We start from the raw sequence: 24332 nt of genomic DNA on the forward strand, positions 1-24332 counted from the left end.
GGGAACCAAATCTGGGTGGCACAACAAGTCGCCGCCGCCCCCCTCCCCACAGACTGAGCTCTCCCGTCAAAACATTGCAAGCATGGCGAAGTGGCTGCCCACGGCTCCGTCTTCGTCGGCGAAAAAGCTGAGAAACTTGACATTTACCCCTCAGTACAGAGCTGAGCAGTTCCCGAACGACTTGTATGTGTCAGGTGAACTGTTGTTTTGCAAAGAAGCAGACCTGAGAAATCATAATTAAAGGTGTAATGCGTCAGAGTAAGCCACTGTCCGATTCATATTATTTGCATATAATACCAGAGTGACCGTTAACTGCTTCTAACAGTAGCTGCTGTTAGCTAGCTAGCCCCGTTAGCCACAGCCTTCTTAGCTGACTCTGCCTGGGCTGGGAGGCTTTTCTGGATCTGCCTGAGAGCTGACCATGTTTTTATTCAATGAAACCCATAAAAACACAAAATATACTACTGTATGAAGACATGATGAAGTCAAAATATTTTTGATGCACTTTACTGTACTGTACGGTACAGTATTGAGGAAATATGTTTGTCCCCTCAATTAATTTAAGGTAATTTCTATTTAATTTGTGTACATTTGAGTTATTTACATTGAAAACACACTGTTTTTTAGTAGTATAATAAGAGTAAATCAGGATTCCCAAAAATTAAAACGGAAAAAAACGGAATACCTAAAAATTAAAACGGAAAAAAACGGAATTTGGGAAAAAATAAAACGGAATTTGGGAAAAAATAAAACGGATTTCATTGGGCCCTAGAGATGTAGCTGAGCTACAGCGTATTAATGATTTGACTCATCCAACTAACCACACTGAAGGGTTGTTGAACTCTTAAAAAGAATCACAATATGCTAGTAATTACTGTTGTGCTATTCGCCGCGGCATTTGTCCAACATCTGTAACAGCCAGGAAGAGCTGCAGTGACTTATCAATTAACAGCTTCAGTCATTTATAGGGCTGCCCGATAAATCGGATTTTCATTGTCAGCTCGATATGAACATGTGCGATAAACACATCGCAAAAGAGTGCCTGCCAGGTGATGAATAAGAAAAATCATTTTGTTTACATGCGCCATGCATGCACCTTGAGCATGCCAACATTTAGCCTATCAGACGGAGGCCTGGATTCAAGGGCCAATGAAGCCCCAGCTAGCCGTTAGCTACCCTGACAAAATTAATCAGCATAAGTTTGGTGGTGATCGTTATGATGGCTGAGGGAGGAGAGAAATGCAATGAAAATGTGGTTGACAAAGACCTTGTGGTGAACAAGAACAGCACTTCTGCTATATGGACTTATTTTGGATTCAGGAGAGACGACGTGTTACAAACAAAGGTATCGTGTGAAACATGCTGAGCAGTTGTTGCAACTTCTAGAGGAGACACAACCAACCTCCATCACCACCTGCAATACAACCATAAAAACCTACACGAACAATTCGAAACTAACGTTAGCCATCATTAACTATATAGTTAATAATATGCAAACTTCAATATTTGTGTATTTATCGAAAGTTAGATCATCATCGCAATATTGAACAGTGTTACCGCACATTGCAGATTTTCCTCATATCGTGCAGGCTAAGTCATTTACCAAGCTAAATGGCAAAAACTCAAAAGGTTTCTGCTTCTTAAATGGGAGTATTTTCCTTCCAAGACAGGGAACACCATCTCTGGGTTGATCAGTTATTCAAAGACATCAAACTGAACTCTTGACAGGCATTTTTCGCAATTATGACATTTTAGAGTCCATCTGAACAGTTAATTGATTTAGAAAACTAGATTAGCACTCAGTAGAGCACCTCTGCCAATGCTAAACACTCCCCTTTATTTCGATCACACTTAATACAATATTAAACCAGATAGCCATGTATCAATATTTTAAAACACCGATTACTGCTTAACCATAATTTAAGCTCACCATATCGCACATCAAATTGTAAAATTGTAAACACTGCTGAATATTTTTCATAAAGATCCATGCATTAAGCCCTGAAAAACTGACAAAAACGCTCTTTTCTCACAATGTTAAAGAAAGTGAGAAAGAAATCCCTGGATTTTGTCCCTTTATCCAGATCAGCCCTGAAAGTTAATGAGGTCTTCTTGCATTATTTTGGGTTATTTAAAAAGACGAAAAAAACAGTTCATGGTGTCTATTCTGGCCCGAGACCTGTCCTCCATCCAATTTTGGTGGAAATCTGTTCTATAGTTTTTGTATAATCCTGCCGACAAACCAACCAACAAACCAACAACAGATGCAGCATTAGAGCCATCACGAAGCTCCCAGCTCAAAAGTCAGCTAACAGTCTTCTCTAATGCACAATTATGACAATGATTTAAAAAAAAATGAGAGAAATAATCTCTATTTATTGTTAATGCTAGGTGATCAAGGTGCATTTTGTCCTGCTAATGTAGTTTTAGCTGTCACTGAATTTGATGATGGCGTATTCTTAATGTGCTCCAACAAGAAAATTTCTATTTTACAATATATCTACTTAAAAGCATTGAACTGACAACTTGTGATACCTTCCCAGTCTTAATACATCCATTGCCCCTACAATTCACACCTAGTGTTGACTACAAACAGGTCTTTCAGAGGCACACATCAGACCAAAGCTTATGAGGAATCCCTGTTTTCTGTGTTACAATGCATTATGGTCCTTTGTTTTATAGCACCCCTGAAGCAATCATTACTAGTTTCTTAATGCCCGATTAGCTTACTTGTTAGCTTTGTTCATGACAGTCCCATAATTTGACGTATTGAAAAGATTGTTCAATTTCATAGAAGGACACTTTTACCAGTAACCCTTGTATCTCTCTCTCTCTCTCTCTATTTTTTGAAAGTATTTTTTTTTCGCCTTTTGGCTTTTTATTGATAGGAGAGTTGAAGACTTAGACAGGAAACAAGATGAAAGAGAGGGGGAGCGACACGCAGCAAAGGTACCCAGACCGGGAGTCGAACCTGGGTCCGCTGCAGCGAGGACAAAGCCTCTGTACATGGGACGCCTGCTCTACCAACTGAGCTAAACGGCACCCCTCTTGTATCTCTGTTTTGTGGCCCAAGAGGGCACTCAAAAACAAGGGGTAGGGGTACAAACTGGAAATGGGATGGAGCCAATTCGTCAACGTTTTATACGTAGGTTAACTCTGAACCTGTTGACACGTTCACATTATCATTGTTATGCAACAACAGAGTTAAGAGTCATGATTCTTACCTGCAGAACAAATTTCTGATCGATGTAGCGCTTTGCAATGCTGGGCTGGAAGTCTGGATTCTCTAGAAAACGCAGGAGAAACTCATAGACCAGCTGGAAGATAACACAGAATTTAAAGATTTAATGGACATATGGACCATATAACTACTACAACACACAATCATGTAAATCATGTAATCTAAATGTTGACAAAGACACTGAAGGTATCAGATCCTTACTTGAATGTGAGGCCAAGAGGCCTCAAGAGTGGGTTCATCCTCCTCTGGGTCGAAATCAGGGTTGTCACTTGGAGGAAGAGTCCGGAATATATTGGTGCAAATCTGAAGGAAAGTGAAGGAATCTTATAAATGGAAAAGGAAAAATATACCTGGATACAGTGGGAAAATAAGTGATTTTCTATAGATAATCAACAGGTAAGCCTTTACCCTTCGGAGTGTTGGCAGTCCTTGATGACCCATTTTATACATGTTAAAAAAATGTTTACCATGCCATGCCTGGTATGTTTGTTTTCATAACAGTATCAATTAATATAATCTGAAAATGATATATTTATATTGACATACTGTATCATCATATTGGGCACAAAAAAAACGCATATCACACAAAAAACCCTGATTCTCAAAATAGTGTTTTGTTTTTACATTAAAATAAAGAGACATATTGGGTAGATTGGATAAAATAAAAATATGTTAATGAAATAACATGCAATACTGGCTTAAAATGGGGTACATCATCTTATTTATGTGGCTAATTACAAGCTGCTTGTTGCTTTATTCAACAAGTGAACCTGTGATTTGTAGATGATTACTTTCTTTTATTTTAACCATATACAGTATATGCAGTCTATTGTGAATGGGTGGGACAGTGTGCTTATCATATTAAAACCCTTGGAATAAAACTGGTTAAAGTTTATTTGACTGAAAGTCAAACAACTCACACAACATCCACACATCTGGACACAAAGTCAAATCACTGGGCTGGTGGTACAACCATAGAGGAAGCGAATACAAGGAAAGTGACTCTTACCAAGTTTATTACATTGAACAGAAGATGTTTAATAACGCTGCCAAAACACAGAGAGCTGGATAAAACCATTAGAGATCGCACATCTGCTGCAATCCCCATTAAAATTCTGCACCGGAGACAATCATTGTAGACAGGTCACTGCCACCTCTATCCCACCTTGTTATTTTTAGCTGCTGGGTAAATTTGAGAGTGACACACATAGCATTGGGGAGCTGCAAAAGCTGGCATTATATGGCTGGTTGCACACTATCATGCTGAAGTGATAAAGACAACATCAAATTACTTATTGGCAGCTGGAAAATCCAAATGACACTAATGGGGGAGGAAGGTGCCAAAGGAATTTAAAACCTGACAGTGGCTCAAAAACTGACATGCTGCAAAAACTCACAGAAGACCTTTGCAAGTGAGCATCACTTCTGAACAAGCTAGCAGAACTGCAAAGGACGGTATAATGAGAGGATTAACATTGCACTTGTGGCCAAAATTGAAGACTAAAAACTTTAGATCCGGAGGCCTCGAGTCAGTCTTACTTTTCAGTATTAATCATCAAGGAAAAGTGTAGTTTCAGCGTCAAAATAATTCAAGCCATTAACTAGAGCTATTTTCACATATAAACTCCGGGCAACATCCAGAGAATCAGGCCCAGATATTGGTTCCCCTTTGACACACCATAGCGCCTTTTAGATTTAGCAAGGTAAAGGCTGCAATCTGCCACCTTGTCTATGTGAAATGGAGGTGTAATATTCCTTCTTTCCAAAAAAGCCGCCACTGGGGTAGCCGTAAACATTTGACGTGAAGCACGAAGTTGGGCTTGAACAGTGACGCACAACATATGCGTTGGAAGAATATTTTGCCCCGTGATACCAGTCAGTCATAACTGCTACACAGCTGCCCGCTCAAGACCGGCGGGATGCAGCATAATCATGAATGGCCACTGCCTTAACATTGGTGCTTCACCCCTGCCGTGATATTAAATGTGGCGACACTTGATAGATTTGCTTAATTATAGATCCATGGCCCATATTCTCGCATCCTCAGTCAAACACACCTCAATGTTAAACCCCCGCTATTTAAGGAAGCGTGCAGCGGAGCGCCTCACCACCTCCGTTAGCTGCCTCAAGCACCAGACAGCTAACAGGAAGCAGGTCGAATTTGTCCTCAAAATAAGAGCTTTACGTTGCACCCCACTGGAGTTTAGAACTGGGTTCTTACGAGGGGGGTTTTAATTTGAAAGTAGCGACCGTTAGTAGCTTGCCGCTACAACAACAAACGGACAACCAAGATAGCTACAGAGACCGAGGAGATGCTAGCATCTCCCGGATCTCAGCGGCTTTCCAGTTGCTCATCTTAACATCCGCGGATGAAGTCATGAACTGACTGCTGTGATCAGCTGTTTTCTGGTTTTAAAACTCCCCGGCTGCGGGTCGCACAACAGTGCACTTCATCGACTTGGATTTACATAGCAATGGAGGTGGCAAAAAGTGTACCCTCCGAGGCGTCATATTGGCGGACCAAAACAGACCCCCAATATACTGCCTTCTGACTAAATCTGTGGACCTAGCCGTAAAAAGGACAGCCAAATTGGAGGCATACTGCCCAGTATAAAAAAAGGCTAAAGCAAACAACGGGAAATGTCTGTGTTAGACCTTAGTTAGTTAGTTCCCACCTACTGTAAAAATACTCCATTTGGTTTACGAGAGGGATGGCGCCCGGGTAGTGCGTGCAGGAGGAAGACTCATTCCTTGAAGTTGAACCAATTGTACACATGATAGTGTGTTTACAAATCTTGGGGAGTACTACAACGCAAGTGTAGAAGGTGGAATAAAACATTTTGTGGGTCCAGAGGAAGCCTTGTGTAATTCTATAAATGCAGTGATGTCATGCTGCGTTGTGGGTAATGTAGGGACGAGGACTTGAAAAATGTGTGGACTAAAAAAGGTAATATCTCTGGTGCTTTAACAATTTTTGATCGTCTGTTTTTGAACTGTCCATAATGAGTCCAAAAGTGTTATAGTAGTACAATGCTAGTCCAGTGGACTTTTTTGAAAATCAGATTGAAATTATGAGATACATGAAGGTTCCTCTTTGAGCTATTAAATTTTAATTTTTTTTTTTTACAAATGCAATGGTACTCCGGAAGAACTTTAAACACACTTTAAACAGACAAGCAGAGAAGCAGCTATGCAATTACCTGGTCTATTCTCAAATGGATACAAAAAAACAAAACACAGATTAAAAGCAAGTTTGTGAAGTGGAAATGAGTCTTTGTAGGCTTTCCACAATACAAAGTCACTTTAATATTCCTGGAGTCATCCAGAGATGATGACATCATACACTCTCCTGTTGGAAAGACTGGTCAACAACACTGCTTCGGTGCCATAGCATTCACATGATCTGGTTTTGCTTTTCACATGACCATGTTAGCCTGATCTTGTAATAAGCTGAGAGGAATGGTACGCGGCATGGTCTTGTGCTGCTGCAGCCCATCCCCTTCAAGGTTGAATGAGTTGTGCATTCAGAGATGCCCTTCAGCTCACCACTGTTGCACTGGGCTGTTATTTGCCTGCTTGTGTCCTTCCTGTTATTTTAGAGAAGTCTGTGAATGTACTGCAGCTGTTTCTGAGCTGCTGAAAACACCATCTGGAAATGACAATTGCACATCCAAAATCATCATCCCTTTTTCCAGCCAAACAGTGACAGAACCTGTTGAGTCCCTGCATGATTTACACAGACAGTAATTCACTTTTCTGCTGTTGTTTGCTTTGTGCAGCACTTTTGACAAGCCTGCAATAAAACTGCACATGTAGGCATTCACCACACACCCACAAATGCATCTGAAAGTTATTATAATTCAGCTTAACTAAGCCTCTGTTACTGTCCGGAAGTATTTAAGTGCCAGCAGAAAAAAATAAAAGGACAGTCAGAATTAGGGCTGGGACAACGCGTCGATGTAGTCGACGTAATTGACGACATAAATAATTTGCGTCGATGCGTCGTCCCAAACAGGAAGTGGTAGTACCTGCGGAGGCTGAGAATAGCCCCTCTCACACAGAGACGCTGCATTTACGCCGCAGCGGCGGTTCGTCAATCCTCCGCCATTGGTCCTTCACACAGTGCAAAGCACCGCTGGAATAAAGACGAACCGCCATGTAATTCACACAGAAAGCTGCGCTGCCGCTCCTAAAGAGACATCACAGTACACGTCATGATGATGACGTCAGGGTGTTTCCCAGGTTCCCCCCCTGTCAATCTAAACCCGTGGACCGTTTATAATGTGTAGTGACTGAGAACCCGGCCCCCTAAATATCCTGGAAGGTAAAAGAGTTCGCACTAAATTACATTATTACATAATCGCCATCAGTAAACAGGTCGCTGCCTGACTCTGTCACTTGCGGGGACGGAGGCTGTTTTCTGGGGGAAAGTTCACTTAAGTCTCGGTCGGGAGGGCTGACCATCGCGGTGATTTCCATCAACACAACCACTTGAGTGTGTTAAAGGTTTTTGCCGGTGACAGATGCTGTTTTTCGGGCAGAAATGTGAGAGTTGGTAGGACAGGCAGAAGGACAGAAGCTGCTCCGCCTACAACTTTTCCTCATATATGTTACCAACGACAGTTACAGTTACTATGTTACTTTTGTTTGGTCATGTAACGTTAAATTAATCGTTAGATTAGTCGACTAATCGAAAAAATAATCGCTAGATTAATCTTTGAAAAATAATCGTTTGAGACAGCTCTAGTCAGAATTATTATATTAATTGATTCATTCCTTTAGTTTCCAAATAGTCAGGAAATACAAAAAAAGTGGCAATGTTTTCTGAAGCCAAATGTGCTGCCTTTAAACTGCTTTCTTTTTCTTCACTGTAACAGAAGACAAAGAAAACCAGGAAACATTCACATGTGCGAATCTGGAAACAGTGATTTTTCTGCTCAAAAACCACTTATATGATTTATTCATGAACCTTAAAACTGTGAGGATGCACCACAGGTGAGACTGACCAGCCTTCTACACTGCATTATAGGTTTCCACACCATCATCTGCAGAGTGTGAAGGTGTATGCAGATGCTCATAATGAGGCAAATGAATAATAATCAGTGTGCCACCTCTACAGGCTCTCTGTGGTGTATTACTTTGCTTTCTCTAGCCACATCATTGGTTGAGCTGGTATCAGATGATTCACAGAGTGGGTTGCCAGGCGAGACACTGCGCCTCATTGTGATGCCCATTTTTCCAGAGGAGAGGTCTGGGGCCAAATGCTCACAGAGTCAAGTCAAATCTGGGGGTTATGACAGTGGGGCTCAAACAGTGGCAGAATAAGAACCCACATACAGCCTCTTAAGGCGGAAGAACTACATATTTAAACATGACAGGACTGCCCTTCCAGCCTGTCTGCATTGAGGGTCCACACCAAGAACAATCACTATAACAACTATAAAAATAACGATGTGAGCATTCACACTGAATGAACAATAATGTTCTGTAAACAGTGGCACCAAGGACATGCTGCACACTCAAGCTGTATCAGCAGCTTAGGGAAATGGATATTGATGACCTGTTGCTGCTGTATGTTACGCAGAGAAACAAACAAAAACCTGGAGGTTAGGTTTTACGTCAGATATGAGAGTGCTTGTGAGAATTTAAAACTGTTGTTTTCTTTTAGGGAAAAACTTGTTGGACGTCAGTAAAGACTACACAAACTTAAGAGACCTAATCAGCACCAAATACTGTTGCTGCCAAAATTAAGTTTTAGAGTTTTAAGATTTAATTGTATTCTATTTTGCAGCCTTATATACATTTTGCAAGCATTCAATAAGTTGTATAAATAACCAAGTAAACCATCACATTGTTTTTCTAAATGCCATCAGTTGGCTTACATAAAAAGCTAAGAAAAAGCTACAGTTTGAAACCATCATTATAATCACTCCCACAACTTAAACGCAACATTTTAATTGACAGCTCCCTGTGATGGATTTCAATGGCTGTCAGTGTTTCCATGTTGCTCAAATCATCTGAAGTGATCCCAACAAGATTGAAAATGTATGTAAAATTATTCTAAATTGCCTTTCCTAGGCCAAAGGAGATTCGAAGGTGTTGTGAACCAATCTGGACTACAGGCATAGTTTTGGCCTCTTTTTAAAGGTTATAAGCTGTTTTATGCTTCTGTCATTAATTTATAGTTCAAACATACTTAATTATTTATTCCTTTTTGTCATCTGAATTTTCAATGCAAAAATAAGCCTGCGGATGACTTGTAACTGGTTCTTTTAGCTGGAAAACAGTGGATCCACATCATATACAGTGTTTCCCCTATATGCACCTAACAGCGGCAGACCGCCACTGTTGAATTCTTTTTTCTTAACGAGGAGAGAGGAGAGGTGGGCTCAGTCCTATCTCTTTAGATAGTAACATTATATCATTTAGAGCTATGGACGCTTCATATCCAGATCATTCACACGCCTGTTTGAGACGATTTAAAGTTCCCGAACCACAGTGGGCCACCTATAGAGACTATGAAGCTTCTAATGCTATTTCTTACTGCTGTTAGAATAATGAACCTTAATATAACAATTTAGGCTACCAGTATCCATGGTTCTATTGTCATATTATGCTTGGCAACTATCATTGTCTCTGTCAAAGAAACTTTGCAAGGGGTCTCCTTCAGTACATTCATCCAGATATACCGTTACCGGTTGATACAGGTGATGCGACGCGCTAAACTCCGCTATTCCATGCAGTGCAGTGCTGTGCTGCGCTGTCTCTCAGCATTCACCACAATGGAGGTAACGTTAGCGGCAGGTTTGGAGAAGGTGCAACGAGAAACTTTTGAGTTTACTTGATAATGTCAGCGCAACGATTTGAACAGGCACCGGGAAGATGTCACCCATGAAGCAAGCAACACTGATCACGGATTCAGGATTATCATTCGGGGTAGATGGATTTGTGCCAAGTTCACATGTAAGGACTCCGACTTTGAGTGGCTTTCCAGTGTACTTTTCAAGTAGGAAGTCAGAAAATTACTGACAGATTACTTCACAGAGGCACAGACATTTTGGATTGTTCTAGTATTTGTGTTGTTTGATTTTACTGTATATGGTTGGTTGTTAATATATTTTTTGTTAAATTATTGTCAGTAATTGTTTTAAAGATTATACCTTTATTGTGTTCAATAAAAGTGTATTTTCCTAAAGCTTGAGACACCTCATCTGTAAGATAGACAGACATTTCCTGCTCATTACTGTGCATAAATGTACTGTTATGTACTGAAGCCTAAAGAGCACCTCTGGTGCCGGCAGACACATAGAAACCTCCTGGCAGGGAGAACACTTACCTCCACTGCTACAACTCCATCCTAGGGGAAACACTGATATAGCCCTACATGGTCTGAGTTCAAATTAGCAAAAATAAAATACTGTTTTGTGACCACAAGATATCCCTGGTTGAGGGAAACAGGAGAATAAAATCATCATAGTTACTTATTTCCTTATCAACACCAATTTTATGCATATAAAATAGTCAAAAACATATATAGTACATATAGTTGTATATGTAGTTGTTCTTGGTGTGGACAACTCTGATATCTGAGTAAAACTTCTTTGGCCTTTAGCTAAAGTTTTCAAACTCAGGCTGCGATACATTAGGCATAACTACATGAGATGAAACACACAAGTACATGTTGGTGTTCTTAATATTATATTTAAGGACATACAGTTATTTCAGTTTGACAATTTGATTGACACACTGCTCCTCTGATTGCCGCACTTTGTGTCAAACTTTTCACCCATTCTTGGAGTGTTTCTTAATGAAGTTTATGGGCTTTTTAATGCCTTAATTACACAGGATGGCTGAAGAGTCAGCTAAACGGTAAAGATCAAGATGGCACAACATGAAGCAAAGGGCCATGGGTCTGAATACGAAAAAAAAGGTGCACCTCATAAATCCAGAACTTGCCTGAAAATCATCAAATGTTTAAGTTTTCTTAACATGAAAGTAATCCAGTAATAATTGTCTGTACATCACCGCGGACATTACATACAGGATCTGCTACTGCATGATTCGTCAATGGTGCCAGTTTACCTAAATATAAACAAATACAGAAAAACAGGGCTCAAGTTGTAGCCTCCAGCTGACTCATGTCTCCATGGCAACACTGTGCTTTCTGCTCATATACGTCACATTTTGGGAGCAGTGGTAAAAAATAAATAAATAAAAATATGATGGTTTGTCCTTCAAATAAAGTAAGACAAAGAATAACACTTGAAGTGACAAAAAAGCCATTAACGTGTTGAATTGCATAATTCCTCCTCTCAGCATCCTGCAATATTGAAAAAGAACTAAAGCTGGACAAAACAAGACGAAATAGTGTGAGAAGACAATGAAGAAAGGAAATGTGTGACAAATGTTCATGAAAGGAAAAAGGAAACAGTGATTCGTATGCGTGTGTGTGTGTGTGTGTGTGTGTGTGTGAAAGTAAGTAGGAGGATCCTAAAACGGTGACTGTAAGTGAAAACGGTGTAAGATTGCTGACTATAGCAGAGGTTGCAGCTCAGTATAGAGCCAAACTGAGGGTGACAGTAGCACCTAGTAATACAGGAGATTAGAGGGAGAGGAGGGCAAAGAGATAGAGGAAAAAGTGCAAGAATTGAGTGCAGCATGAGCAAAAATGATGAAAAGGTGGGAATTTAAGATCAAAGATGCTCTTTTTCACACCGACTCTGCTGGGTTTTCACTCATCTCTGGCACAAAAGGGAAGAATTCAATCAAATCTGTCTCGGAGAAGTGATTTTCTATAATATACTCATAACACTAATTATGGAGTTGGCAAAAGAGGCAAGACTCCTTTTACATTGATGAGAAACCGTGCTGTTTGTACTCCTAACAACCTCTGTGATCAAAGCAGTCCTCACTGCAGTAGAATAATGGGCAGCACTTTGAACACTCACCTCTTCATTATCATGTGATGCCAAGCATGGAGTATCCGGGAGAGCTATTATCAAGCCAGCTTTCAGAAAGTGCAGCTGCTATTTGTCTAACCTCATTCAGAAGCCTGCAGTACAGACACTTTAAAGTGACCTGGGTTTTCTCTTTAGCTCGACCAGTGAACCTCCGTTCTTCCCTGAATTGATAGATGCAACAGAAGACAATACCTGTGCACCAACCGGAGTCGCGCATTTATTCTACTCCGGCCTTACAAACCTGGCAGCCCAAAAGATCACTGATGTGCAATGGACAAGCCACTCCATGTTAAGTAGCTCATGATCCAGTGGATGACATGTTGCACACACGGTTTTCTGCCACGTGAGGACTGCAACTGTGTAAAATCAGAATTTGAAATGCTTCTAATCAAAGCATATTTTACTCACACACACACACACACAACATATATACCGTACCGTTGACCCGAATATAGGACGACCCTGATTATAAGACGACCCCTCTTTTCAAGACTAATCTTCAGAAAAAGACTCTGATAACCAAAATTCGTTTCTCAATAACAAACTCGCATACCTTCCTGTCAATCTCTTGGAAGCGGCTGCTTAGAGGACCACGATAAGATTTTCTCTTACTGTTAGCGTTTTCAGACGGTCTTTTTGGACCCGCCATCTTCGGACGTTACACTCCGTAACTCCATATTTCTTGGCTGGCTGACAGTTGATTGGCGCCTCCGCTGCACTGATCACCATTATCTTAAAATTAGCATCATAACTCTGCCTCAGATGTCTGTTAACTTGCCCCACTTTTGATCCACTTTGCTCCATAAAATCACAGCGTCTCTCCATTTTTCATCTCCTGTCACTTCTTCTCCGCTGTGATTGACAGATAACCCCAGCCACAGTGTCAGTGATGTCTCTACAATAAGCTTGCGCCCTCTGCCATTGCGGTCGTTTAGCGACCCAGACAACTATCAGCATGTGTCAACGGTAAGACCCCGATTATAAGACGACCCCACTTTTTCACATAATTTTCATCGAAAAAAAACCTCGTCCTATATTCGGGTCAATACGGTAATTGCAGATACTTCTTTCTTCTTGTTAGTTTGATTCATTTGTAGGATTTGAGTTTTGAGGACTATTGACTTTTAATCACCCATTTAACTTGTTATTCTTCGTACTGCTGATTACTGTTTACTATATGTGTTTAATCGTGCCATGATCCAAAACCCCATATATGAATCCTGTATTTACCACAAGGTTTAATGTTTATATTCAAACACTCTACAGACAAGGAAATGCTGACTTTAGAAACCTAGTGTATGAGTATGATGGTAAAAACTAAGAAAGAATGGCACTCAGTAGATGATATACACTATATTGCCAAAAGAGTCTCCGCTCCAATTCATCCCAAAGGTGTTCTATCAGGTTGAGGTCAGGACTCTGTGCAGGCCAGTCAAGTTCATCCACACCAAACTCTCTAATCCATGTCTTTATGGACCTTGCTTTGTGCACTGGTGCACAATCATGTTGGAACAGGAAGGTGCCATCCCCAAACTGTTCCCACAAAGTTGGGAGAATGGAATTGTCCAACATCTCTTGGTATGCTGAAGCATTCAGAGTTCCTTTCACTGAAACTAAGGGGCCAAACCCAGTTCCTGAAAAACAACCCCACACCATAACCCCCCCTCCACCAAACTTTACACTTGGCACAATGCAGTCAGACAATCATCGTTCTCCTGGCAACCGCCAAACCCAGACTCGTCCATCAGATTGCCAGATGGAGAAGCCCGATTAGTCACTCCAGAGAACGCGTCTACACTGCTCCAGTGGCAGCATGCTTTACTTAAACTTGCTGATGTATGGCTTGGATGCAGCTGCTCAGCCATGGAAACCCATTCCATGAGCTCTTTACGCACTGATCTTGAGCTAATCTGAAGGCCACATGAAGTTTGGAGGTCTGTAGTGATCGACTCTGCAGAAAGTTGCCGACCTCTGCGCACTATGCGCCTCAGCATCTGCAGTCCCCACTCCGTCATTTTACATGGACTACCACTTCATGGCTGAGTTGCTGTCGTTCCCAATCGCTTCCACTTCGTTATAATACCACTGACGGTTGACTGTGGAATATTTAGGAGCGAGGAAATTTCACAACTGGACTTGTTGCACTGGTGGCATGCTATCACAGTACCACGCTGGAATTCACTGAGCTCCTGAGAGCGACCCACTCTTTCACAAATGTTTGTAGAAACAGTCTGCATGCCTAAGTGCTTGCTTTTATACGCCTGTGGCCATGGAAGTGACTGGAACACCTGATTTTAATTTTTTGGATAGGTGAGTGAATACTTTTGGCAATATAGTGTACCTCCACCAACAGCTCCCCATTCAAAATCTAAAAAAGCAAGGAATCTCTGTCTGTCTGTGTGTGTGCCTCAAATATCTCTGCAGATCAGGATCAGACTGACCTGAGATTTTCAAAATGGCTGCTGCGCGGTTTAAGGGTGTGCAACGTTGGATTTGTTTGGACTACAATGATACCGTTAATAAATGATTAAATAAATTATTTACGAATTCCGCTAGCATTGTCAACCATAGCCAACATAGCCACGTGTGCACCAAAGCCAATCACTGCAGAGCCCACCCCCTCGCCCCACCTCCTGAGTCGACGGACGCACCGACGCGTCCAAATCAGGTGACCAATTTAAGATGATGTAGCAGCAAGACGGAGCCTCAGTGAGTCTCGGTGCCGACTTGTGTGTTGGCGCAGCCTTCATACTATATACCAATTTCTAAATCATGCTGATAGGCCCAGTAAAACCGGACTTACAATAAATAATGTCCACCATGCTTTTTCTGCAACATTGCCGTCATGTTTGCTGCACGTTTGTCGCAGGAAGAGATGGTCAATACTGGCTTTTCTCACAAAAGTGTCCACAAGCAGGAAGTGTTTGCAAGCAAAAAAACATGTGGCACCCCCTTTTCCTATTGGTGGAAAAAGGCACCACACCAACCAATCACAAAATTATATGGCAAAGCACGTGATCTGGTTGCTGAGGAACAGGGGGAAGTTGTGGGAGGGACGGCAGCGAAAGAGTGACAGCGACAGTGACGGTGATAGAGACAGCGACAGAGATAGCGAGTTTTGAGAGTTGAGAGATTTGTGACATTTAGCATGTTTGCAATGTATAGTTAGTGTGTTATGTAGTGTTTAGTGTAGTGTGTTTAGTGTGTGGTGGAGTTGTATTTTTGTTCAATGAGTCAAAACAATGAGGAGACTGCTGAATGTGGAGCAGGCAGGAAGGAGCTGAGGGAGCCCTGAGCCTGAGGCATTGCCTGCATTTAAATGTAAATAGTAACTTTGTAAATTTCAAAAACGCATGCACAAATTTAGCAAACAATTTATATTTGCATTATTAGTAATAAAAATGGTTCGTTAAACATATTTGTGGTTTTCACCGTAAAAAATCTAACTTTTTGCTTCTCGGATTTTATGTTTTTTTGTGATTTTAGGTCCATTGTGTTAATACACTATGTCAAAATGAAAAAATAACTACAGTCACACGTGAGGTTGTAGTGAAAATAATGACACCAAACAAGGCAAGGTAAATAGTTTTAGAGGTGAAAAATATTGGGAAAATCAAAGATAGTCAAAAACGGCCAATTATACCCTAGACCCCAGAGCGTTAATTCATATTGAATTTCACAACAAACCCAAATATCCCTGACGTCCCAGCTTCAAACACAGCCTCATTTGGCTATCAATGAAAAAGCTACTTAACCTCCCACTTTTCCATACTTCCTACGGGCAATGCACTAGTCTAAATGATGCCCCACTTTGTGTTTTTGTGGTTGATTTAAGGGTGTGGCAGGCACAATAATAAGGGACAGAATGTCTCTAATACATACTGTATCGTAAACATTGATGTTTCAGCAATTTAAACATTTACCTTAAATGCAAGTTGTTGCTTGCTGTCAAATTTACATTTACCCTCCTATTTCATGTTTGCACTGCCCTGCTGCTGCAAACGTTTACCAAACTGTGGCAGCAGTACCCAAGCTAGCTTACACTGCTAGCAAACACTAATTTTTTGAGATCTGATTACAATTCAAACACCGTCACTTTTATGGACTTTTATCCTATCGAATATGGCAAATTTCTCGATCAGTGTAACCTGACAAGTGAATTACACAACATTCAACATGCAGTTTAGAGACCAAGGATCCAGAGAATATCATTTAGCACTAAGGTATTGATTTATTGATGTCATCCTCAGATATATAAACTTTAATGTTGTGCTTAACAGAGTACAAAAAGTAACATAAAAATCCTAAATGTATGGCTTTAAAGTTACCCTTAGTATTGAACATTTTGTTGAGGATGAATAATTTTCATCAACTGAAGTTAGAAATTCCAGTACCAGGAGAACATTTAGCTCATGACATTTTTACAATGACATAAACATATAGCAGAAATAGAGGGGCACCCTGTAGTTTTGGAGAAGCAATTCTAACTCAGAATTATAATTTTGACAATATATATATTTATTGTTTTCATAACCGACTTAAACATGCTGTTCTCAAAGGAAAATGAGGTCCCCACAACATTGTTTGAAGCTAGAAAGGTGGCAGGGTCCACCAAATATAAACAAGTAAAAGAGTATGAAATTTGGTTGTCCTTAAAGGTCAGTTTGTTTTTTCAGTCACAAAATAATAGTTTGTTTAGGCATATAAAAGGTATGTCAATGAAGATCGTTCTCCCTCGGATTGAAATTTCTTCCCCAAAGCAAGTGCACCTTCAAAACTAAAATGAAGTGGCAGTCAAATGCCATCATACAAACAACTTCAACAACATTGTTTATCAAATTAAACACAACCTGACTCCATATGTCATATGCTGCAGATTTGTGGTACTGTGTGTTCACACCTTGCCATCCTACACCATCAAAACAACAATATGACTTCCTGGAGAAGTAGATTCTTCATTTGTTGAGCTGTTTCATAGCAATGAAACCAGTCATGTGACTAGCTGACAGATTATGGGTTTATCACTGCACCCTCCAATTTATATTCCACTTCACTGAGCCCTTCTGCACTTCATGGTGTGCACCTACACGGAAAAAGCAGGAGGCACTGGTGACGCCTACACAGTCCACGCGCCCAAGACCTGTTGCTTTGCACTTGTCGTTGCACAAAATTATAAACAAAACTTGTTTAAATTGCATTTAGCTACAGTCATTTTTTGAAGATACAAACTTTTAACAGCTTCCAACTTTCAAAAGGACTGCCAAGTACATATCAGCTGCTTAAAGGATGTCATTACGTTACATGTAACATACACCTTAGAGGACAAAACAGATCCTAAATCAATGGTTGGCAAGGTACAACATGGATGATTGCCTGCAGTATATAATCAATCTGAAGACTCCTTGACTGAGCTGTGGATGTGCTCATTCGTATCCATGATAATCTACAGAGTTGAGTGAATCACTGCAGCACTGACTACAGTACTGACAGTTGTGTTCTAAATGTTGCACATGAGTCATTATTGTACTGTAGGAGGAAACTGGGCTGTGAGAGCACCTGCTCCATCGACACAATTCTATAGCATGTTGGCCAAAGGGATTAGTTCTGTAAGATTCCTGCAGCTGTCAATGTGTTCATCACTCAACCCCCGACATTTGCCAAGTTGTCCCTATGCAATTACTTTTCTAGTAAATGCAGTCATGGAAGTACCGAATACCTCAAGATCATATGTCAATAAAATATAAGTTCACATCATTAAAGAACTAAAGTGTCATAATCACATGCAACCGACTTCCTGATACTATTCTGATTAGTATGTCCGATGCAAAGTGCAAAACATGTTTTCAGATTTCTGAAAATACATGATGACAGAACTCTGATAACAATCATCGAACAAGGATGACAACTAGCACAGATATGCATTACTTGCAAATGTATGGTAATGCAGCCTGCCATGTAAATAATGACTGACAAGGACATAATGTAAGAAGACAGTTGTTGAAAAGGTGGTTCAAATTACTGGTGACTTCAGGAGAAACTATTTTGTATATTTGCCATTTCTTCCATAAAAGGGTTTCCAAAAAACTGAGGAAGCGCAGCAATTTTGTTCAAAACAAAAATGAATGTGTGGAAGAGGACTTCACCTGCACAAGCAAAATTGCCCCACAGAACAGCACTGATAGTTGGGGTTTGGACAAAGCACTGAAACACGGAAACAAAAAGGGAGTGTAATGATATGGGGTTTGTTGTGACATAACTACAGGAAGTCTTGTTTTAACTGAGGTTAGAATTTAGTCTACATCATATGGTAGTGTATTTGTCTGACACAGTGAATGAGACTAAAGTCACTTACAGTGGCTAGAATTATTTTTCAAACTGAGTGGGTGGGTGTCATCACACAAGCTTCAGACAGAAGCTACTACTAGAACACAAAATACAGTAAATAAAGTTTTGTTACTGTAGAGTACTTTCTGTATAGTACTCCCTATGTAAACCATGGTAACACCAGGCATGCTTCATGTTTCCACAAGGGATTGACAGAACATCAGCCAGGTTCAAAATCGGGGCTGCTATTCAGCATTTTTCTGATTATCAGTGTTGGTGATTTTTCTGTCATATTGCTGATAAAATGCACTAAATTAAAAATGTGTTACTTTGGCACTGACACAACATCCTCTGAGACAATGTCGCACCCACAACAATACCTGATTGGGAACAACACAGTTAATAGCCTATAACCAGTAATTAATATAAATCTGTTGAGTAAATAGTAACTACATTTATCAAATACATTTGATAAATATTGGTCTCCTTAAATTTCTAATAGCTGGTAGCGGTTTTGGCTCTGAAAAAGCAACATCTGTGTGGACTGTACTCCTTAATGTAGATGGGGTGGTTGCTGACTGGCTTACGGGGTATACCTTTCACTTTTCCTGTCACTGGAAAACAACAGAGGGGACTGAACGTAACTGTTTGTCTGTGGCTGCATTTATGAACCAACACATTGCTCTGCTAAGCTCACATTCACCATCTCTTTTCTACCACTCGCTTTCTCTTTTGCTTGACAACACAATCTCAACACACAGCACAGGTGTGTAGTTGCTGCCAGCAAGAGCGCTGAGCCATCTCCGTCTGTTAAGACAGACCATCAGTGATCTATAGTGTTTAAACTCCACCTTCATTGTGTTAGCCTCCTCAACAATGGATAACGAAAAAAGAGGAACAGTTCTTCTGATACTATAATATGTAATATATTGGGTTTTTTTTTGTTTTTTAGGGTGCCTATTGTCATCTGGCCGGGGACTACAGCAGGATATTAGCCATGTTGGCTAAAGCTGCCCTTTTTACTGTTGTTGATGCAGTTAATTAATTGGGATTGTCTTCGATATAATAAACTAATAAACTAAACTAAACTAAACTCCACCTTCATTGTGTTAGCCTCCTCAACAATGGATAACGAAAAAAGAGGAACAGTTCTTCTGATACCATCCACGACTTTTCACAATGGAAGAAATTTAACTGAAGTGAACCAGATTGCTTGTTGGGCTCAGACATAGCACCTATTACAGTCTAAGGCCCCGTCCAGACGACAACATTTTTTTCGAAAACGCACATGTATTGCATTGTTTTGGCCGACCGTCCATACGGATCCTGAAAACGCAGCGCCTGAAAACGCACTTTTTTGAAAATGGGTCTCAAGAGTGCAGAAATCCGAAAACGCAGCCCTCCCGTTTTCATGTGGACGGCGAATCCGCATACTTTCCAAAACGATGACGCGATCACCCCACCCTGCGACGTCCCATAACAACAACAACAACGGCGGACTACATGCTCGTGTTTGTGCCGCAGAAGATATTGAGCCTTTCTTGCAACTTACTCGCCTTGTAGTTGAGTGTGAGTCACAGCAGCAGTTCGACCTCATTACCGGTCCACACAAACGATTCTGGTTTCCTTGCTCTAGCCATTTTCATCTTCTTCTTGTTGTGTTCGGTTTCTCCGTCTACTGTCTGTTTACAGCGCGCAAGCTTACTGCGCAAGCTCCGAATCTACTTCTTCGTTTTTGGTGAATGTAAAGCGTCACCTAGAGACCTGGAATATGAACTACAGCGTTTTCGGTCGTTTTCAGTGGATTCGTGTGGATGCAAATATTCTTAAAACTATGACGAGGTAGACGGAGAAAAAAAAGATCGTTTTCGCTGTATTTTGTGGGTAATGCAGAGTGTGAGCATAGGAAACTAAAAAAAAAGAAAAAGAAAAATGTACTAAATAGATAAACATTCAAACTAAACCAAGAATAGTGTGTAAACGGAACCAGTATAGTAAAGTAAGTGCTGTGAAGGTGTCAACACGTGCTGCTGCTGACATGACACACCCTGTCTAGACATGCAATCAGCCTGCATTTTTTAATCCTGCTCAAGTGCACAGGATGTTTCATAGTGACACAGAGAGGAGACCTCTTTGCTGTTAAATAAATAACGCTGGTAGTGATTAATTGCTGCTGTTGTCACCATGGGTTTGCATGCAAAGTTAATTTTCTAATAAGAAATATAGAGAAGAACTTGAAGCCCTGTGTTTGAGTTTCCTCACCATATCAGTGATCTCTGGGTATGCAGATTCCACCAGCACCCCTCTGTTGGTGGAGACGTAGTCGACCAGCTCGTTAAGCGTGGCCCTCTTGATCTCCTTGCTCTTCAGGTCTGTCACCGAGTCAAAGAAGTCGAAAAGCATGCAGCACTGCTGGAGTTTCTGGGTGAAAAGTTCCTGCTGCTCTGTCGAGGGGGCATCTGGAATTACACAAATGAGAGGAAATACACTGATTCACTGCTTATGTACACTAGACAACACAATCTAACGCTCCATGGAAACAGAATATGGATGAGAAAAAGGGATGATGACAGCTGAAACTGTTCCCCAAGCTGGTTAGACTTGGCTGTGCAGAACAGTAGGAAATGCACTAGAACACATTTCAAAAGGCTTGGATTTTGCCATCCTCTAATATTCAAATAATCAATAAACAGGAATGAAGACACCTCAAGACAAATTAAATCGCCAATAAATGTCCTAAAATGTTCCAGTCTGCTAGTTTATTGCACACTGTTACATATCAAACTAAAGCTGGTCAAACAGGCCAACCAACAGAGTACACGGATGTATTCTGCCACACAGAGGCAGCCCCATCGTTCTCGGCTTTGATTGTAAAGCCTTTTATGGATTAGACGGTGAGTGCGTTCGGGGTTATTAGAGCTGTCAAACTTGACCCCAGCTAAGCTATAAACAGCATTTGGCAGGTGTCCAGAAATGCAGTGACACACTGTACAGTGACGTTGTGTTCCATCGCCGCAGACACAGGACTCTTTCTATAACGGAAACAGGAACCAGCATTGCAGGTCTGATTTACAACAACTATAGAACCAGATACCCTGCAAAGGTTTAAGGGTTACACAAATATAGATGCCAACGATGACACTTGTTGACACTGAGGTGCTAATAAATGTCTCTCTGTAGCATGAATGTCTACATCGGACATTTTTCTGTGTAAATGAAACTGAGGTGAATACATTTTAATTGTTTACTGGTGAATGAGCTTTAGTACTGGTTACCATCTATACAAACCCCGAGAAACATAAAGGCCCCTAACGCAGTGTTCAATATATTTACAATAAGGGAATGACCGATTATCAAAGCTGACATTCATCTTTTTTCAGATTATCGATATCTGTGTTTTTTCTGTCCAATTGCTGATAAAATAAATACATTTAAAAATATAATAATTTGCAGAAATCTTTCAATGTCTGTTCTCCCCTCTCTGGGGTCTCACTCAATGTCCCGCGCACAAGACTACCTGACATACTGATAACTGGTTAATTGTTTCACCTCTTTTTCAGAATAAAAAATAACAAATGTGTTAGTTCTAGCTTCTAAAATGTGCAAACTGTACTTTGTCATGGACCCTTTTTCATTATCTTGACATTTTTAAGGCAAACCGACTATTAAATTATTCCATAATTAAAACTAGAAGAGTGTATAACTTCGTCAAGGCCCAAAAGTCACCTTCAATTCAAACAAGACTAATACAAAATCAAATAAAACATTAAAAAAAAAATCTACTAGATCCTGACTTTTTTTTATTGGATCAGCATGAAATTGTTCTCCCTCCTAGATACCAGCCACCTAAACACGAGTAATATTTTTTCCATCATGATCTACGCATTATTCCCTGAGAAAATTACGAAACATTAAAAAAGGAACCTCGGTGAAGAAAGTGAGAAAAGATTATTGGATCTGTCTTTTTTCTATCTTATCTGCACCAAAAGCTAATGGGGTCTATTCTAAAACCAATCCTCCATCGGAGTTAGATAGAAATCCGCATCGTAGTTTTTGTGTAAACCAGCTGAGAAATCAACCAGCCAACAAACAAATAGACATGAGTGAAAACATAACCTCCTTGGAGGAGGTAAAAATCATTTGTTGCAGCGCTACTACATACAACACACTTGTGTATTAACACTTCAGCACCCCCGAGAGTATATTCTAACTGCAAAAGGAGAGGAGTCAGGATAAAAAGTGTCAAGAGTTTCTTCTTGAGTAATGTTATGTAACTGAAAAGGCATTACCCATAAAATGGTGTGGAATGGGGGCAACACACAGTCTGGCCCAGCCAAAAAAATTCACAATGTTTCACACCTACTGAAATGTTCCGGTGGTGTTGACAGCTGATGAAGCTCTTACGTAACTGACCTCTACAGGTCAGACCACTGGCTGCTGCTATGAGTGAACGAAATATCAGAATGTAACTTGTTAACAAACTTCTTTGCCTTAATGCCAATTTTCTGAAGTATCAAATCACAAAGGAATCTCCATTCAAAGGATGGACTGAATACCTGACTGGAACAAGTGAGGAAAAAGGACTAAGATGCCTCTGTGGCATGATAGTGCTGTTGTTAACATGACACATAAGTAGCTCACATTTCTTCCCTCTAAGTGCATAAACTGGGGTATGGTAGCCTTGTGCAACGCTGGGAGTCAGCACTGGCTTACTGGACTCAAACATCCAGTGTTTTCTAGGTTTACATCAGAGGCAGTGAAAATCACATTTTCATGAATCAAATGCTCTGAGAAAAAATAAAACAACCCGATGCCAGTAGCTGTTGTAGGCCTCGAATAAGACAATTTAATTTCACTCTAATTACTGATTACATGGCCAACCTGCTTGTCTACCAAGGAACCTGCCTATCTGTGTGACTCTACCAGTGCAATCACTGCACATGACCAGAGTATTCAAATAAGGCTTGGCAGATATTTTGCCAAAGCTAATAGCAAGCTAGTTTCACTAGAAGGGAAGGAAAAGTGCAGCCAAGCTCCAAATGCTAGCAATGAGTAGTGACAAAAGCCAAGTTTGTCGTTTACACTGATATTGACAATCTTAGCGGTTTTCCAACATAAGGTAATTGGTATGACAATGACGATGATGCACTGTGACCACAGTGCAAAGCCCTTGAGCCAAAGAACAGAGCTGCTGCAGCTGCAGCAGCAACTAACTCATTCAGCAGCTAACCCAATTAGCACAAAGAACACACCCATAGCAGTGACCTGTAACTGCTGGCCCGGGTAGCCATTTAATTTCAAATTATGTTTAATGCGACTATTTTGCTAGTTTTTAACAAGAGTTGTTTATATATTTATCAGACCAAATAAAAGCTAACAAGCTTGCTGAGCGTAGAGAACTAGCTGCTAACATCTGTGCATCAGTACTTTCACCTCCATGTTGGCCTACCAAGAGCTACAGGTCTATCGGTGCCTTGGAGGGAGACCTTAAGGGAGGAGGTGTGATTTCTTTGGTTGAATACTTTGAAAAAGTAGCTTCTAAAATCTTATCAGCCTCAGTTTAAAGGACAGGATATCGAATTCGGAGGACCTACTATTTTAAGTACCTGGTCTCAACAGATCAGTTCGGAAGGCAAGCAAAATTCATTAAACTTAAGTTTAAAACTTTTTTTATTGCTAATGTGTAATAAAAAATAAATGCAGACTTTTCAATAGCTTCCATGTCACCTGACCCAGTAAAGTAGTGCAAATCGTATTACTACCGTGGACAAATAGGACACGAGAGCTGTCCAAAACGATGATTTTTC

The 24332-nt window shown here is 40.5% G+C and overlaps 1 protein-coding gene across 2 annotated transcripts in view; it reads right to left on the reverse strand.

Annotated features, from left to right (window-relative positions):
- The window catches only part of ppp2r5a (protein phosphatase 2, regulatory subunit B', alpha isoform), a 58912-nt gene that overhangs the window by 14966 nt on the left and 19614 nt on the right, over positions 1-24332 (reverse strand). For both annotated transcript variants that reach the window (XM_030405167.1, XM_030405166.1), the window contains exons 2-4: positions 20788-20984; positions 3443-3544; positions 3225-3317 (exon numbers count right to left, since the gene is read on the reverse strand). In XM_030405167.1, coding sequence (XP_030261027.1) covers positions 3225-3317; positions 3443-3544; positions 20788-20984 — 392 coding nt within the window. The remainder of the gene's footprint in view (positions 1-3224; positions 3318-3442; positions 3545-20787; positions 20985-24332) is intronic.

Source organism: Sparus aurata, chromosome 22 (genome assembly GCF_900880675.1).
Source record: "Sparus aurata chromosome 22, fSpaAur1.1, whole genome shotgun sequence".
Classification (NCBI taxonomy): Eukaryota; Metazoa; Chordata; class Actinopteri; order Spariformes; family Sparidae; genus Sparus; species Sparus aurata.